Genomic DNA, 14,435 nt, shown 5'->3' on the forward strand with positions numbered 1-14,435 from the left:
ACATATATTTGAAAGAAATTAATCCAACTTTCAAAAGCATACAACACGATAAATTCTTTACCAAGTGTCCAAAAGAAATGGACAAATAGTAATGTTTCCCGATTCGAATAGGTTTGTTTGCTCATAATTGACAAGGTTAGTGGAGTAGTAATTATCATTTGATCGTAGCCACCTAATTACAGGTGAATTAAGTCTATGTAAATAAGCAACAATATAAAATGGCAATATCTTTAGGTAAGAATAGTTCATAAATATACTGAAAAAAGGCACACAATATTTAAAGATTCTTAATGTGATAACAACTAAACATACTAGCTCACACTTCTTAGGATATTAATAGATCAAACAAATACCTAATACAATAAACTACAAACGTCTACCTGGTTGCATAATACTCCATCTAATAATTATCATTATTTTAAGTTAGGCTTATATGAACACTCTTGATCTCCTCCTCCATACAGAACTCGAAAATCATGGCAAGAAATCAAATCTTGGAAGCCTTGATTGTCTTCAAGATATCCTGGGAATAGCTTTGCAAACTAGTGGTTGCTTCATTTCCATGGACAATTTCAGACATTCCGATAAATCCACTCCACCACTAGGACAAGCAGTCCACTTGAACTTATGAAGCAAGTGGGCTAGCCAGAGTTGGACCGTGGCAAGGCCCATTGACTTACCGGGGCACACCCTCCTCCCGGACCCGAATGGTGCAAGCCTGAGATCGGATCCCATGATGGCAACGTCATCCTCCAGGAACCTCTCAGGCCTGAACCTTTCGGGCTCAGGCCATACTCCCTCGTCGTGAGTGATGGCCCACATGTTGACCATGGCGGTCGTGCCTGCGGGCACAAAGTGGGGGCCCACTTGGGTGTCGTGGATGGCGAGGCGGGCCCATGAGAGGAGGGGGCCCGGGGGGTGCAACCTAAGGGTCTCCTTCACTATGGCTTGGATGTAAGGTAGGTTTGGGAGGTCGGAATCAGCCACCGTTGTGTTGAGCCCAATTGCATTGTCTATCTCATTTTGTGCCTTGGCTTGAATTTCAGGATGAAGAATCATTCTTGCAAGAATCCATTCTAATAGGATTGCCACAGTATCAGTCCCTCTAAAGATCATTTCCTGAGGATAAAAACATATATATCCCATGTAAATATAGGGAAAACAACATTTGACACAAGAAATTAGACCAAGAGAGAAAAATAAAGATCAATGTTGCCATCACCAGGCACAAACAAACATCCTAAAGTTATACTATATGCAGATTCGATTATGCATATCCACAAAGATAGAAAAAAAACAAGCATAATAATATATACTCATTATACCTTTTCAAATAAAATCATCCAAAACAAATCTTAATAAAAAAAGTAAAAAAATTATTGCTTGTGTCACACTTTTTTTCTGGTATAACAAACACATATCATACATGTGTTAAACGATTATTCGTTTAATACTATTAACAAAGTATGAGACGAAACATTATTCTTAAAACAATAACGTCCTAAAATATTCTTTGATAGGTGGCATTATTCTTGTGGTTAAAATTATACAAGTTCACCACACATCCATCATGAAACTGAAATAAACCATGAAAGTAGGCACATGCAAGAAGCCATTCAAATTAGGTAACGCATGCATTAATCATTCAATTCTTTCGTACTAATTAAAAATAATTACTCAAATATGAAAAAAATTAAATTTTAAAAAATAATTACCCAAAGAACTGCAATCATGTCCGAATCAGATAGTTTGGTCTCCTTCTCCAAATCAAGCAAAACATCAACAAAATCATCATCATCATCATCACCCCCAAATCCCACTTGATTAGCCCTTTTAACCCTATGCTTCTCCACAATTTTTCCGACAAAAACATTAACCTTTTCGACCAACCGAAAACTCCTCTTTCTGATCCTCTGCCAATCAAAAAGCCCCACGTATGCAAAATGATCACTCCAATTAAACACACTAAGCAACTCATACCCTTCCCTAACCAAACCCTCCAACTCCAACCCTTCCCCATTCTCTCCAAAATCATACCTTTTCCCAAACACACTCATCATCACATTATTCAAAGAAGCCAAGTGCAAAACCCTCCTCACTCTCACCTCCCCCTCTCTCTCCATCTCCGCCGCCGCCTCAGCCGCCACCCAGCCTGCTAACTCCCCCCTCACGCGCCCGAGGCGGGCCACCCGCCTCGGGCCAAAGAGGTGCGCTGCGGAGATCCTCCGCAGGCTCCTCCAGTAGTCCCCGTAGGGGGCGAACCCCATGGCCCGGTCGAACATGAGCAGCCGGGCCGACTCCTTGACGGGCCGGTCCGCGAAGGCCGAGCTGCAGAGGATCTGCTTGGCGGTGTCGCGGTCGCTGGAGATGACGAAGCGCGTGAGGCCGACGGAGAAGGCCATCAGGGGTTTGGATTTGAAGGTGTTGGAGAGGCGGGCGAGGGCGCGGTGGGTGAGGGGGTGGGTGAAGGAGAGGGCGAGGCCGAGGAGGGGGAGGCCCGATGGGCCGGGAATGGAGGAGGTGGGCCGGGATTGGGCCCGGTATAGGGCCCATGCGAGGCCGCCTGGGGTGAGCCAGAGGCCGAAGACGGCGGCGAAGAGGAGGAAGAAGAGGGAGAGTGTTGTTGATGGAGTGAAGAGGAAAGTGTAGTCTAGCCACATTTTTTTGGGTTTTGATGTGTGAGAAAAGAGAGGGGGGAAATGTAAAGAGGGAAGAGTGTGATGCAACGATATTTATACAAGTTGGGTTGGGGTTAATGCTTGCTTAATTTATGTTGTTTATTTTTGCATAAAACCATGGTTAATTGGTTGGTTGTGTGGTCACATTTATTCCTTATTACATGCATGCTTCACCTATAATAATGATTTACTACTACAAATTTAGTTTGTGTTACGTCCACTACCACGTGTGTGACTATCATTGTATGTCTTGGTTGATTTTCAGATTTTTATTTTTAATGTGTAAGATTTTATTTAATTAAATTGTGATCCGTGTACTTACTACAAGTTCAGAGCCATTTTACCTATCAATTCGAATCAAACTGGAAAATTTAAATATATTTTGACCCCTATAAATAAAATGAGTATTGCTCTACAGTCTACTGAATAGAGTCAATATACTATGGACCTTATTGGGTTTGATTAAATAGGTGACTAATTTTGTACGGAGGCGGCGCGCAATACGGATTTTTCATTTGATATTTTATTTTACTAAGTAATTGTATTTATTGTTATACTGGAATTATTCGAATGACACCATAAATATTGCAATAATTTAAATCAATAGATATTGTATTATTTATGAAAATTAAAGATAGTTTTGAACCTAAAAAATTAAAATTATAGCATAATTTATTGATATTGAAAAATATAAATATTTCTCTTAATTCGTCTCACATAACAGTGCACTTTAAGTAGTTGCATGGATTTTAATGAAAACGACGTAGCATCAGTGGAGAATGTGTATCCTTTTTTTTATACTCCCTCCGTTCTATAGTAGTGGAGACATTTCTTTATGGCACGGAGATTAAAAAAGGTAGAGAAATAAAGAGAGAATAAAGTACTAAAAAAGAGTAAAGTGAGTGAGGAGAAATGTGTTGATTTTTAGTACTATAAAGAGAGATGACCCTACCACTATGGAACGTACAAAAATGACAAAATGACTCCACTACTATAGAACGGAGGAAGTAGTAAGGTGATTCGTATGACATATTTTGTGAAGTTGTGAATAAGTGGAAAAATTATAAATAAAAGATGGAGAAAATATGAATAAAAGATGAGAAAATTATGTCTAAAAAATAATTAGGCATTAAGTGTGCACTAATTTGGAACACCTGAAAAATAGTGAAACGTGGACTATTATAATGTGGAACAAATAGAATATTAAATTCATAATTTGCACACGCAAGTAGCATTTAAATCATGCAAAATTGAAACGCCCAAAATGTGGCACCTAACTTTCATGTCATTCAGTGATTTCCACAATTCGCATGACAGGAAGTATTTGAATTCCAAGCAGTGTTGTACAGTTTTAATGGAAATATTGAGTATAATAAAAATAGGAAAAAATAACTAAATATTTTAAATTTCTCATAAAGAAAACCACAATCAATTATTCATGAAGTTTTAGGCCTTTCTTACATATTGGGCTGGGTGATTGTTTGCATTTCTTGTTGGGCCTATCTTTCATATTGGGCTGGCTTGTTATGTCTAACTTCAAATTACTTATTGTTTTCCAAAATATTATACTCCTATCTTCACTTATAAGGCCAGCCTGAATTGGGATCCACACAACTAGCAGCCTCACAAAAAAATTCCAAGTTAAAATAATAATTTAAAGAAATTCCAAATCACAAATTTGTGCTCAGTTTGCAATTTCAATTTCATTTTCAAACTTTTATATATATGCCAAACTTTATGGTAACTTTTGCAATTGGTGCTAGGGGTGAGCAACATATGGTAGTATAACAAAAAAAAAGAGCCAAATCAAACAAAAGAATAAATGAATTTCTTTACTTCTACATTCAATTTCAAATCTTTGATCTTGCACTCAAATAGAACTGAAAATTTTAGTTCTGTTAAATTTATATTTTCAGACTTCTTCACCGCATTCATTTTATTATGCTATGAATTCAGTCACAATATGGAGTAACACACTAAAATTTAAGGTCAACATTACAACATGAGTGTAACTTTATGCCAGTCAAAATATAACAAATGAAATGGTCTCGAGAAAAGTATCATCGATGATTCAATGAATTATTAATGATAATGAATTAACGGAATTATTATTTTTTTCGTCGTCAACACGTACAATTAAATTGAAATAGCCCAGTCATTAATGTATGTAAAAGTATAATGCATGTATCAAGCCAAACGTAGATTAATTGTAGATTTATATACTTTTTGGGTTCTCATAAATTCGAAAACAAATTATCTTTTGCATCAAATGAAGCACTAAATTAAATTTAATCTTTTGAGGGAAAAATGTTTATTATTTAACCAAGGGAAAAAGTTAGGTTGTTAAAACTAGAAAGCACAGGTAGTGTACTAGTGTTTATAGAAATTTACAGACTGGTTGATAAATCCACTCTGTGAAAAGGCTGGACTGCACCACCAATTAAAATTTTCCCAAAATAAACTAAAACGGGAAGTAATATTTATTACATTTACATATTAATCAATTTTAGTAAAGCGTGATATGGGATACTAAGGATTTACTTAAATTAAAGTCATTTGAATCCTAGTTTTTTAATTTCTAAAATTTTCTTGCTATCATCCCTATATCATAACAAAAATAGATACAACTTTCATGAAAAAAGAGAATATTTTGTATACTCCATTAGAAAAGTATATGAAATTACTATTTCACAACGCCTATAAATTATAGCCGAGTGGTTATAAGATAAGAATTGTACTTTGGACGACAATAAATTTCTATCAAGAAGATAGGAAGAAGAGATAGAAATGTGACCATTAGTAGAGTCAGGGTTTAAATTCAGTTATTATTATAAGATAAAAATATTGTTATTATTATTTTAAATAATACATTAATTTTATTCTCCATACGTAAATTCAGTTTAAATTGTGTAAATCGGATTTAATTAATATCAGGGTTTAATAATGTAAATCAGATTTTTATCATGTATTACCAAGTTTTAATCGTTTAATTGTGTCGTGTCAACTTATTTATTGTATCGTGTACCGATCGTATTTAAATTTAAAAATAATAGCTGGAGTTCGGATTGAGAATTTCTTTAACAAGTCAAATACATCTTTATGGATTTGGGGTAGTAATAATCAAGTAAATAGAGGAGAGGAAGAGAGAGAATCTCCATTTGGTACACGGTTTCCGCCACCCAGAATTAGCTTACAAAATATACACACCCTTTCTTCGACTCTTCTACTGTTACTAATACTAACTCTGCATTTCAGAAACACTTATACACAAATCATCATCAACAAAAATGAAACCGGTGTTGCTCTCGGAAACCAAATCGGCCTCTGTTTTCGCGGCGATTTTGGTTTTCTGCATCTGCTTTACCTCCATTGGTGCGTTTATCACTTTTTTCCTTGCTTCCATTTTTTTGTTTTTATTTACTTTTGTTTTCTTCCTTTGGTTTTTGGCAATTATAGCTTTTAGTATGTGCTAATTTGGTTTGAAAGTTTTGATCTTTCTGTTGTTTTTGTTTCGGAAATTTTTGTTCAAATGTAGTAGGAGTACTACTATTCTTTTGTAAGATCTTGGATAAAACAGTAGAACAATTTCATGTTGATATGTGAGAGGAATTGTTGTGATGAAAGATGGATTCTAGTGCTTGTTTGTCTTCAATGTGATTAATGGCTTAGCTAAAAAAATTTAAGATCCTAATTAACTAAAGCATCATGTTTCATAGTAGTTGATATTGAAAGAATTGCTTTACACTTATAATTCATCAGCCCCCAATAATTTTGAATCTGCTTTAGTTTGAGAAAAATAGTACTTCCAAATATTTGATGTTTATGATGTGTTTGTATTGAAGATTGTCATATGGTTTTTGCAGATGCTTATGATGCCCTTGATCCTAATGGGAACATAACTATCAAATGGGATGTTATACAGTGGACTGCAGATGGCTATGTTGTAAGTATATACAAAATGCATTCATAATATATATCATCTCCTAAGTTTCTTTATTCTCTAGAATGATGTACAATTCTTGGATGATCTATTTCAGTATATAAAGATAAGGATCTGTCACACTATCCCCTATTATGCAGAATTATAAATGTTCAGACTACTTATCTTGTAAAATGTGGCTGCAGGCTGTTGTTACAATCTACAACTTCCAGAAATATCGACACATTGAGCTGCCGGGGTGGAAGTTGGGTTGGACATGGGCCAAAAAGGAAGTGATTTGGGAGGCGAGAGGAGCTCAAGCCACAGAGCAAGGCGATTGTTCAAGATTCAAAGGAAACATTCCGCATAGTTGTTTAAAGACCCCTACCATCGTTGATCTGTTGCCCGGTACACCTTATAACCAACAGTCTGCAAACTGTTGCAAAGGTGGAGTTGTAAGTTCTTGGGTCCAAGATCCAGCAAATTCCGCCAGCTCTTTCCAGTTAAGCGTTGGTCAAGCTGGCACGACCAACAAAACTGTAAAGGTACCAGTGAATTTCACCCTCCTAGCACCGGGGCCAGGGTATACATGTGGACCGGCTAAAATAGTGCAGCCAACCAGATTTTTGAGTCCAGATAAAAGGAGAACTACTCAAGCTCGAAGTAAGTGAAAAATTGAAGGTTCTTTACATGTTATGCATATATGCATTAGTTTCAACTTTCAAGTGGTTAATTATGTTGTTTCTCTGTATATACACTTGTTTGCAGTGACAATGAACGTGACTTGCACATATTCGCAATTTCTGGCTCAGAAGACTCCAAGCTGTTGTGTCTCACTATCCTCGTTTTACAATCAATCGATTGTGAGCTGTCCAACTTGTTCTTGTGGCTGCCGGAGTCTAGCTCAACCAGGCAGCTGTGTGGAGTAAGGACTCACTTGTAATTCGTATATGTATCACTTTCATGTATTGTGTTTGAACACGCTCTGAACATTGTTTGTGTGATCTTGCAGATCGCGTTCTCCACACATAGCTTCAGCTCTTTCGAGATCAGACACGAGTAATCAAACTCTCCTGCAGTGTACCAACCACATGTGCCCTATCCGAGTCCATTGGCATGTCAAACTCAATTACAAACAGTATTGGCGCGTGAAGATTACAATCACCAATTTCAACTATGCAAGGAACTATACGCACTGGAATCTCGTTGTTCAACATCCAAACTTCAACAATCTCACTCAGATATTCAGTTTCAACTACGAACCTTTAACACCATATGGCTCCATAAGTAAGTGCACTACATGTATATACACTCTTGACAAATGTTAAAGAATACGTTTTCGTTGTTCTCTAAAACACTCTATAATCCATATCTCTGCATTGGCACAGATGACACTGCCATGTTATGGGGAGTTCAGTTCTACAATGATATGCTGATGCAAAACGGGCCTTCTGGGAATGCGCAGTCGGAGCTTTTGTTCATGAAGGACAAGACAAGCTTCAGCTTCGAACAAGGGTGGGCTTTCCCTCGGAGGGTATACTTTAATGGTGACAACTGTGTTATGCCACCGCCAGATGCCTACCCATTTCTACCTAATGAGAGTGCTTCTGCAGCTCTCTGCACGCCTCGTCTAATAGCAGCTCTGCTGGTATCTTTAGTGAGTTTGTTTTTACATCATTGGTTGGTTTGAGTTGGGGAAATCTAGAAGACAACTGCTAATATAACTGATTGTTGGTGATGGAATTTTTCTGTATAGTGAACCAAATAGGATGCATTCTTTTCTGTTTTGCTTTCCTGCTGATTGTATCTGTATACCAACACAAAAAATTTAAATTTATGATCACAAATGGAAATTCATTTCAGATTCATATTATGTCCAAGAAAATACTTACCTAGAAGATCGAGATGGCAAAGGCCCTTTTCTATAGTTGCCAATGTGGTGGTTGTAGAAAAATCTACATCTTAGGATTCATCTTTCAACAATGCGGCACACTTCCTTTAAATTTGGAGAAATCACCTTGCTCAATTAGCAATGCCGGAGCTACTTATGGGCATGGGCTTCCAAGTAATGTTGGGAAATTGATGAGGATTTTAGTGTGCATTATGATTTGGTTCGAATCTATGAGTTCCTAATCAATAGTTGGCAATTTCATTTTTGTAGGGTCTAGGGAATTAAAATTGGTTAGAGTGTTCTTTGCAATTGTCTCTTCTATGTCACTTTATCTAATTTGATCTCTCCGATTATATTGCTCTCATTCTCTTACTGCTGACAATGTGGTGGCTAACATCGGTACCAAGAAAGATTGTTATCTAAAGGAATCAAAATTATGGACCTATTTTATACTTTTATGCAATTTTTTTTTTGATACATGATTGGTTTCTAGCTACTTAATTTGAGCATGTTTGGTATACTTTTTGTCCCTAAATTAATGTGAAATTGGGTTTTAAAAGTGTTGTGGTTAGCATGTTTTGGATGTTTGGTTACTAATTTAGCTAACAATTCAATTGGGCTTTCACACGTTAGGCTCAATGCATATATTTGGGCTAAGTGGCTTACATATCAAACGTGAAAGCCCAAAAATATATTCAAATTGAAAAATTAAGTTGTGAATGAAATTTGAAATAGTATGGAAGATAAAAGATTAAATCAGGTATGGTGAAGTGTTATACCAAACGATACTCATTAAATAAAGAAACGCATGGTTTAAATATCCTAGTGCGAAGTATTAATACTACATAATTAAGCAACTAATTAACACGAGAAATATCAGCGTTGAAAACAGCAGCAGCAGTGTCTCCGTTACCCGCGTAGAAAGCTCTCCATCCCCTTCCCATTCTCCAACGCTCTCTCGTCGAGTCTTTGGCAATTTTCACATCCCATTCTCTTCCAATCGGATCTATAAATACGGCCGCCCCAAATCATTCTGTCTCGTAAATTTCTCCGGAAAATACTGCAATTCATCGTTAAACAACATAAATATTGCATAATCAATCATCATCATTTATTCATCAAATTAACTCACCACTTTGGCTAGGTATCATCTTCTTCTCAAACCACACACTCTCTTCTTCCTCTTCTTCTTCTTCTTCCTCCCCTGCAATTGTTAACATAATCGGAATACTGAGGTAACAAAATGTTGGAAAAGTATCGCCATGTGGAAAAGTATCGTCCCCAAAAAAATAGATTAGTTTTACCATTTGGGTCGTCCTTCAAAATTAGACAATGTCTAATATGGAAAGGTTTTTTAACAAATTATAATCTATACACATCATTTATAATATGGATTCCACAATCTACTAATACTCATTCCATTTTTCCTCTCTTACTTTACCAATTGCACATTAAAAATTATTCCATTTCTAAATTTGTCAATTTTGTGGGGACTGTGGGAGTATAATAATGGATTTTTAAAAAATAGGAACTTTATTAATTTGAGGAAATGTTAAAATGCATTTTTTTATTATTTTATTATCACAATGCTAATGCCCTTAAATTTGTTCACTCAAGCCTCACATAATGCACAAATTCAAACTTCTCCTAGAAAACCAAGTAAATCAACAAACTGTTCAAGCAATATGATGCTGAATTCTTGTGGAATACAGTTTGGAAACTAATCCAATGTCAAAAAACACAAAATTCAGTGGTAAGATGACTCATATTTCACCAAACATAACACTCACAACCAAAAAAAATTTAACCACAGGACTCCCAAATAACAAAGTAAACCAACGATTCTGCTTTTCCTATTAGAAGAGTGATGTCCCTTTGCCCTTTTTGTCCCCGCCAATTTCGAAATGTTTGCACCTCTGCAAAGAAGATGGCGATTGAGGCACCCCATTAGCACAAAGAGGAGAGAGAGATATCATAGAAGATGTGCGAATATGAGTGGCATACCTTGATTGGGTGTTGGGAGACATGCTTGCAGCCCTGGCATTGCAGCCTCAACACAATCTTCTTGGTTGTTTTGGCCTGGCCAAGAATGACAAGAACGATAGTTTAATAACACTACCAGTTCGCAACAATAGTACTGAAAAACCTAAGAGATTTTACATCACTATCTAAACCGCTAACGAGCACACTTCATTAAAATGAATATAATTTGTTATAATTCACCTTCTTGTGGAAGACGGGCTTGGTCTGGCCACCATAACCAGACTGCTTGCGATCATAACGCCTTTTTCCTTGAGCAGCTAAGCTATCCTTCCCCTTCTTATACTGGGTCACCTTATGCAAGGTGTGCTTTTTGCACTCCTTTGATTTGCAGTAAGTCTTTTTTGTCTTTGGCACGTTCACCTTCAATTTTGCAATCAAAATCAATCAATAAAAGTTATTCAAACAAGAAGCTGAACAGAAAGTATAATTCTGAATTGCAAAATTCAAGCACAAGCTGCACTAAAACTATGTAGTATGTAGAAAATCTAACGCCGGTTTTAAAAGATTGAAACAATCTTTCCAAAATTTTCAGAGCGAGATTTAAAAAATGTAATGCTCAAGTGATCAACTCCCATTCTGGACCCAATATATACTATACTTTATCTTTCCAAATATTGCTTGGTTAGGCATTGCTTCTGGATTGAATGCGTAATATCATGAAGAAATAACATGTTCAAAACTCATGATATTACAACAAAATCATAGAAATAGGCACAAAACCACCGGCAAAATCCGATTTTTCTAATGAATCGTTACCAACCAAACATGAACTCAAATTAAATTATGACAATAAGGCTAGTTTAACAAAGCACCCCGTCCACAAACTACCTAATATTGCGAAGAAAACATACTGGTATTAATCAATTTCTCCATCCCGCTAGAAAAATAACCAAAATCGGAGGCTTTTCCACATCGAATTCGGCGAAACTGACAGAGAAATCGAACCTTTCTGTCCATAGCCTCATTTCGATAATCCATCAATTTAGACTACTATTAACAAAAATAAGTTCCGAGGATATTCCGGAAAATGAATAGATAATTAAACAACTAATTTCATCAGACTCAAATTAAATTAACAAACGCAATGCGCATGAAGCTAGATATCTCTAGAGAAATAGAAGAAGGGAGGTACCATGGCTTACGGCTAGGAAGATCTCTGCTAAACTGCGATTTTGGGGTTTATGATGGACCGACCAGTTTAGGGTTTATAGTTATATGAATGGAGCTTATGATGGACCGACCCGAGGCTCCCCAATACCAAAGCCTACTGTCAAATTGGACTTTGCCTATTTTTTAAACCGACTATTAATAAGATTCAATTTCTTGATATAAATTTGCTCTCAATAACAAAATACTCCTTAATAAAATTATTTTAAGCTAATTATTGATTATCTTCATGGATTGGTCAATGTTGAATCTATTTATCGTCTTATTTTATAATAATTGGAAGTAGAAGAGAGAATTTTATAATTTATAAATTATGTAAAATGACTTTTCTTCGAATTTGGACGAATTTGATCATCAAGCTAGATTAAAATCTAAACCAAAACTGTGTTTAAATTAGCATTGAACTGGGAGATAAATATAGATAATACTGGTATTGATTTTTTTATTTTTATTTCGAAGGTAATAATAATAAGATTAAACTATGAATATATGTAGTTCATTTTCATTAAATTTGAAATAAATAAAATTAAACAAATGGATCTTGATCTTAATGATTATTGATCAATTAAACGAGTCTATTAATTTTGTAGTCATCCAAAGTTAATTGAGTAATTTATTTTTAACACGGGATTTCAGAAATTAGTATGTACCCAATTAAGTGGAGAAATAAAAGAAAAAAAAAATAAAGTAGAGGACCTTTACATTGTCGACACGACTGGCCGACATGTTCGACGAGTACCTTCACATCGGCGACACGACTAGCCGCGAGTGTCTGAAGAATTTTTGTCAGGCGTCATCAAAGTATTCGGGTCCACATATCTTCGAAAGTCGACCCCTCTCGATTGCTAAGGTCCGATAGATTTGCACGGGAGGGTGCACAATGTTCTTGGAATGTTGGGCATCACAGATTGCATGCATTGGCAATAAAAGAACTACCTTACAGCTTGGAAAGGCCAATTCACGACCAGATTCAAAGGCAAACATTCCACAATGATCCTCGAAGTTGTTGCTGATTATCAGCTGTAGATTTGGTATGCGTACTTCGGAGTTGATGAGTTGAATAGTGATATCAATTTTTTGGAGGACTGTGGGAGGATTATTCTTATTGTGAATGCTCTAAGGCCATGTGTTGGTAGGGGTGATAACTCATCTAGGGATGAAATTTTATGATATCACCCCTACCAAACATGTCATAAGTGTAGAGTATAAAGTAAGGAAATAGAATAAAGTAGAAATACATGTGTTTTATTTAAATATTAGATTTTACAAAATAAAAGGGAAAGTGAGTGACAAATCTATATCTATGCTATCTACTCCCTCCGTCCCACATAATTTTACCCAGTATTCCATTTTAGTTCGTACCACATAATTTTACTCATTTCACTTTTACCATTTTTGGTAGTGGACCACATATTTCACTAACTCATTCCTACTCACATTTTATTATAAAATTAATACTTTAAAAGTAGGACCCACATCCCACCAACTTTTTCAACTCACTTTCTATTACATTTCTTAAAACTCGTGCCAAGTCAAACTGTATAAAATTATGTGGGACGGAGGGAGTAAAAATGACAGTTTATTAAAATTATTAGAACACCCTTTTTGGAGGGAAAATGGAAAGTGATGTGTAATAGATGATGTGTGATTTATTTATTTACTTTATTTATTTACTTTATTTATTTACATAAATAATTTGCAGAGAGAGTTCTTGAATGTTGTGTTGCTGAGCTTCATTTTTTTTATCTATACTAATAGAAAAATGGAAAAAATAAAAAGCAATGGCCAAATTAATGGTCCAATCAAGTGAGACTTCCCAAACAAGTTTTGAAATAGTGATAAATCAATGTAGAATTGATAGAGAATTCATTTATTCATTCATGTGAACTAATGTTCTGATTGCAGTGCTAATCTCCTGGGGATATTCTGCCCGAAACCGGCGACCTCTTCGGTGACAAACAAAGGGCAACGCCGGCATGAAAGAACAGAGGGTGACGACTGCCACCTAATGCAGTGGCTGTCGGGGCCGGGGCGGCAACAACAGGGTTGCGGCGTGAAACCGAGAGAGATATGACAGAATGGCGGAAGAGCCGGCGATGAAGGGCGGTGGAGCGGCGGGGCGGGCAATCGGACCAAAATGGAAATTAATAACTCTTATTCGGGGACGGAGGGAGTAATAGACTTAGTCAATTTCTCAATTAATATCACACATTAATATTGTTTTTGTGATATAAAATGTAATATTAAACTAAAGTACATAAATTAATTATGAAAAGTTTTGAATCGTAACAAAAATTAAATATAACTATAAAATAATAACTTTTTAGAATAAGATTTAAAGGTTGTTGATATTTAAGAATTTATTCTAATTTATTACTACTACGCTTTTGTAAAACTGTAAGTACAAAAAAAAAACTTAACCGATTATAAGTAAATAAAGAATAATATATTAATATTGACAAAAACAAAATACCAAACCTAAAATTTAAAAAGTGATCGTTTTATAATTATAGTGATAGTGATACATGGAGTTAGTTCCCATTTGATTTTAGAAGTTAATTATAGTAAGTTTTATATTACTAATCATATTATGTTAGAGAAGTTACAACTCTAAATATATACAAATACCAAACCTAAAATTTCAAAAGTAATACGTTTTGAGTTATTGTAAACTGTAAATTTTGAATATTTATTTCAATGCATATATGTAGTTAATTTCTAATTATAAAAAAATTAT

The 14,435-nt window shown here is 35.5% G+C and overlaps 3 protein-coding genes across 3 annotated transcripts; 1 reads left to right on the forward strand and 2 right to left on the reverse strand.

The window, feature by feature from the left end:
* Positions 1-229: 229 nt before the first annotated feature.
* Positions 230-2,711, reverse strand: LOC125187050 (cytochrome P450 78A5-like). The gene is made up of 2 exons (XM_048083561.1): positions 1,716-2,711; positions 230-1,119 (listed from the first exon to the last, which is right to left on the reverse strand). The coding sequence occupies exons 1-2, from the start codon at positions 2,658-2,660 to the stop codon at positions 514-516; spliced, it is 1,551 nt and encodes a 516-aa protein (XP_047939518.1). The 5' UTR covers positions 2,661-2,711; the 3' UTR covers positions 230-513.
* Positions 2,712-5,961: 3,250 nt separating this feature from the next.
* On the forward strand, positions 5,962-8,429 carry LOC125187051 (COBRA-like protein 1). The gene is made up of 6 exons (XM_048083562.1): positions 5,962-6,050; positions 6,542-6,621; positions 6,804-7,260; positions 7,366-7,522; positions 7,610-7,884; positions 7,986-8,429. Exons 1-6 carry the CDS (start codon positions 5,966-5,968, stop codon positions 8,285-8,287), a joined length of 1,356 nt encoding a protein of 451 aa, XP_047939519.1. The 5' UTR covers positions 5,962-5,965; the 3' UTR covers positions 8,288-8,429.
* A 1,719-nt stretch (positions 8,430-10,148) lies between these two features.
* LOC125187099 (60S ribosomal protein L44) lies at positions 10,149-11,806 on the reverse strand. The gene is made up of 4 exons (XM_048083618.1): positions 11,664-11,806; positions 10,712-10,891; positions 10,493-10,567; positions 10,149-10,404 (listed from the first exon to the last, which is right to left on the reverse strand). Exons 1-4 carry the CDS (start codon positions 11,664-11,666, stop codon positions 10,345-10,347), a joined length of 318 nt encoding a protein of 105 aa, XP_047939575.1. The 5' UTR covers positions 11,667-11,806; the 3' UTR covers positions 10,149-10,344.
* Positions 11,807-14,435: the final 2,629 nt, after the last annotated feature.

This window comes from Salvia hispanica, chromosome 5, assembly GCF_023119035.1.
Source record: "Salvia hispanica cultivar TCC Black 2014 chromosome 5, UniMelb_Shisp_WGS_1.0, whole genome shotgun sequence".
Classification (NCBI taxonomy): Eukaryota; Viridiplantae; Streptophyta; class Magnoliopsida; order Lamiales; family Lamiaceae; genus Salvia; species Salvia hispanica.